Source organism: Branchiostoma belcheri, unplaced genomic scaffold (genome assembly GCF_001625305.1).
Source record: "Branchiostoma belcheri isolate BF01 breed outbred unplaced genomic scaffold, Haploidv18h27 scaffold557, whole genome shotgun sequence".
Taxonomy (NCBI): domain Eukaryota; kingdom Metazoa; phylum Chordata; class Leptocardii; order Amphioxiformes; family Branchiostomatidae; genus Branchiostoma; species Branchiostoma belcheri.
The window spans coordinates 1-3,463 of record NW_017804195.1 but is presented as its reverse complement, the minus strand read 5'-3'; the positions used below and the strand labels follow the sequence as shown (position 1 = coordinate 3,463).

The window sequence follows — 3,463 nt, the reverse complement described above, 5'->3', positions numbered from 1 at the left end:
CTGGTAACTCTCCTGCCCTTGTGTAAACACAGATGTGGAAGTGGGTCAAATCGTTGAGCTCTACATCAACTGGGGTATGCAGTCAAGCAGTTTTGATAGCTCATGATGTAAACAGGCTGGGGACACAAATTTTTGGTGTCAATAAGGCCTAATTTGCATAAATAATGAGAAAAATGCTATAAATAGTACAATGAAATAGTGGTTACTGACAGGATTTTCATACTGGCTGCATTTGGAAGTTAAGTGAAGGTGATCAGTATTAAACATAATTTATTCAAATCTGAACCTTATTTGCATGATTTATGAGGAAATGCTAGAATATATAGCCCTCTTTGTTTAAGATTATAAGACTGTCATTGGATGGAAAATATGATCAAAGGATATAATTGCAAGTGAGGATATTATTTCGATAATCAATGTGAAACATTCATAATTTGTCAGTCGTAAAGGTTAACATCATTTGTCGAAGGCATGAGATCGTGGAACTCTAGTTAAGGGTAATTCTCATTCCGATAATCAAGAAACAAAAACTGAATCCTTCACTTAAGAATAATTATCGTCCCATTGCAATCTCCAGTCCCATTTTCAAATTATTTGAATCCCTTCTCCTCAGTCGCCTGGAGAAGCACTTATTATCTCCGCTGAATCAATTTGGTTTTAAAAAACACCATGGGACAGACATGTGTATTTTCGCACTGAAAGAGATAATTTTTTACTTCAAAAGCCGAGGTTCTTCTGTATTCGTTTGCTTTCTTGACGCCTCTAAGGCATTTGACCGAGTTAACCATGTTACTCTGTACAAGAAATTACTTGATAGAAATGTACCCGTCTATTTAGTACGTATTATAGTTTACTGGTTCCAAATGTTATCCCTCAGGGTGCGCTGGGGATCTTCCGTTTCGGATAGCTTTTGCTTCGGCAACGGTGTTCCCCAGGGGAGTCTATTTTCCCCTCTAATTTTTAATGCATACGTTACGAGCCTTACTGTTAAGTTAAACGCTGCCAACGTGGGTTGCTTTATTGTCCCTGTAAATCATCTTTTGTATGCCGACGACATTTGTTTGATATGTCCCTCGGCAAAGGCCCTACAGAAACTGATTCATGTCTGTGAGACTTTTGGTGCCGAAAATGACATGACCTTCTGTGACAGGAAGACGAACTGTATGTTTTTCCCTGTCACCGAAGCCGCTTGTCTACATGTAGTACGCCACCATCTGTGAAACTGTACGGCACACCCCTCCCTTATGTGCTTTCGGTCACCTACCCTGGCTTCCAAATTACACCGGACCTTTCTGACAACGATTCCATCCGTAAACAAACCCGCCAGCTGTACACAAAAGCGAATTCTTTAATCCGAACTTTCGGCATCTGCTCCGCTGAGGTTAAGCGTATACTCTTTGTAGCGCATTGTTCCCCCATGTACTGCGTACAACTATGGAACAATCATAGCGCAGGTGTGATGCTTTCAAAATCATCATGTCGCAGCCTCGCTCCACTAGTAACAGCCTGTTCTTTGCCCAGCTTGGTGTCGACACCTTCGACGCCAGGAGGCGAAAGCTGACGCACTCTCTTGCGGCTCGCCTCCTGGCGTAGTGTAACGACATCATCAGTCTGCTTTTATGCTCTGATGCCTTCCCCAGAAGTCAGTTCTAGCGTCGATACTGCCAGTTGGTAAGCAGACCTTAAATAGGCCTTCGCTTAGTTTCTTTTATCCTAGACATTGATCTGGCTAGATCTATGTGTTTTGTGTTGTCTATGTTGTCAATGGGCTCTGCCTGAATCAAACAATAAATAAATAAATAAGTATGTATGGTGAAGGGCCCCACTGAAAAGGAATTTAAATGGTTAACACGATTTGGAATGGAACTCTTGTATGAAACCTGAAAATTAGTCTCTAACTTGCATATAACCAACAATATCATACCTTGTCCATGCCAAATGAAAGGTATTTCACCAATGTGTTGCATGTTACTAGGTACGGGCCATTTGGGTAATTTGCATAAACAATTGCTAATAAGCAGGATTGTACATGTAAGCCATTTACAGGTGGTCTTCCCATGCATAAGATTTACATAAGCAGTACATTCTTGCAATAACCTATGTAGTAAACCTAGAGCTCATTGCTACATCAAATACAACTTAAATACAACGCCATCTTTTGTCATTGCCTTTAGGACCAGTATGTCTCACGTGCTGGAACCACGAAGTTCAGCAAGCTGAGAATCAAGTTTGAGAACTCCAGCGTCGAGGTTATTCGAGTTGATTACACTTTTGCCAGCACCTGTGGTAAGTCAGTGGCTAGTTGGTTGGTTGGTTTCCTTACAATACTGCCTTTGACTACCGAGTTGCGATATAACTGGTATAGGGTGCTACGATGGCGGACTCATATGTAAAGAATACCTCAAGTCTCAAAGTTCACCATCAAGTCACAAATCTCCGCAGCATCGTATTCTAGTAACAGACAAATAGACGTACACATTTTGTTCAATTTGTCAGGCATTTTTTGTACGTTGCCGAAATTGTTACTACTACTTGCATTACTTTAGTTGTTTTTATCAAATTTAAGGTATAAATTTCTGGTGAACTTTAACTTGTACTGACTTCCTGCCTTTGTTGACAACAGGGCCCAACGAAATCAGTTACGCGCACGCTGGGGACTGTTATTCAGAGGGGCAGGGATGCGCTAAGGGAACGTTCAAGGTGAATCTGACAGGAACAGAACTCAAGCTGGCACCTGGCGTCCACTGGGCCTTGCAGGAGCGCAATCCAGCATCTCTGACCATCAATGACATGTTCATCTCTATGGATAGGAAGGTTTGTGGCTTGTCTGTTACTTACGTAACATTCTGTAATACGTTATGTTCCTCATGCGATATAACTTTAACAGTCCAGGGACAGGGTGTAAACCAATTTTAATAATATAACTATCCATTGCATTGATTAGCAAACAATATCTTCGCTTTTTGTAAATTAGCTGTACGTTGACCGATGATTAATGATGAACTGTACGTTGGTGGATAGACGTTAACATAAAACATACTGCAGTTTTCAGGAATGCAACTGGTTTTAAAGCACAACATTCGTATTTTGTACATACCTGCACACCAATGAAATCATGAGCTGAGTCATTTTGTGTGTGATGGCTAACATGCCAAATATTGCCAAATTAATAATTACGAATTTGGATGTGTTTCCTCTCGATTCTATGGCATTGTGCTTGTTGTGAATAGCAAGCATTGTTGACAGCATTAACACGTGCGTGTCATTAGCAACAACATGGTCACAGCAGAGGAACTTTCCTTCTATAATCCCGATAGAATTATCTTCCATAAATTAGCACAGTCATCAGTGGAATGTCACAAAATTTTGTCAGTTTGAAGACCTCGTCAGTGAAATTTTTAGTTGTTATTCAGGTCGCCTCTGCCCGGTGCGGTGGAGTCTCTTTTTTTNTTTTTTCTTTTTC

General features: G+C 40.8%; 1 protein-coding gene across 1 annotated transcript in view; it reads left to right on the top strand.

Moving 5' to 3' along the window:
• Nucleotides 1–3,432, top strand: part of LOC109481447 (A disintegrin and metalloproteinase with thrombospondin motifs 9-like) — a gene marked incomplete at its 3' end in the record, with an annotated part of 5,645 nt that extends 2,213 nt beyond the window's left edge. Inside the window, exons 3-6 of the mRNA XM_019784033.1 lie at nt 1,506–1,508; nt 2,181–2,286; nt 2,624–2,814; nt 3,414–3,432. Of these exons, the coding sequence (XP_019639592.1) occupies nt 1,506–1,508; nt 2,181–2,286; nt 2,624–2,814; nt 3,414–3,432 (319 nt within the window). The remainder of the gene's footprint in view (nt 1–1,505; nt 1,509–2,180; nt 2,287–2,623; nt 2,815–3,413) is intronic.
• Between the last annotated feature and the right edge of the window lie 31 nt (nt 3,433–3,463).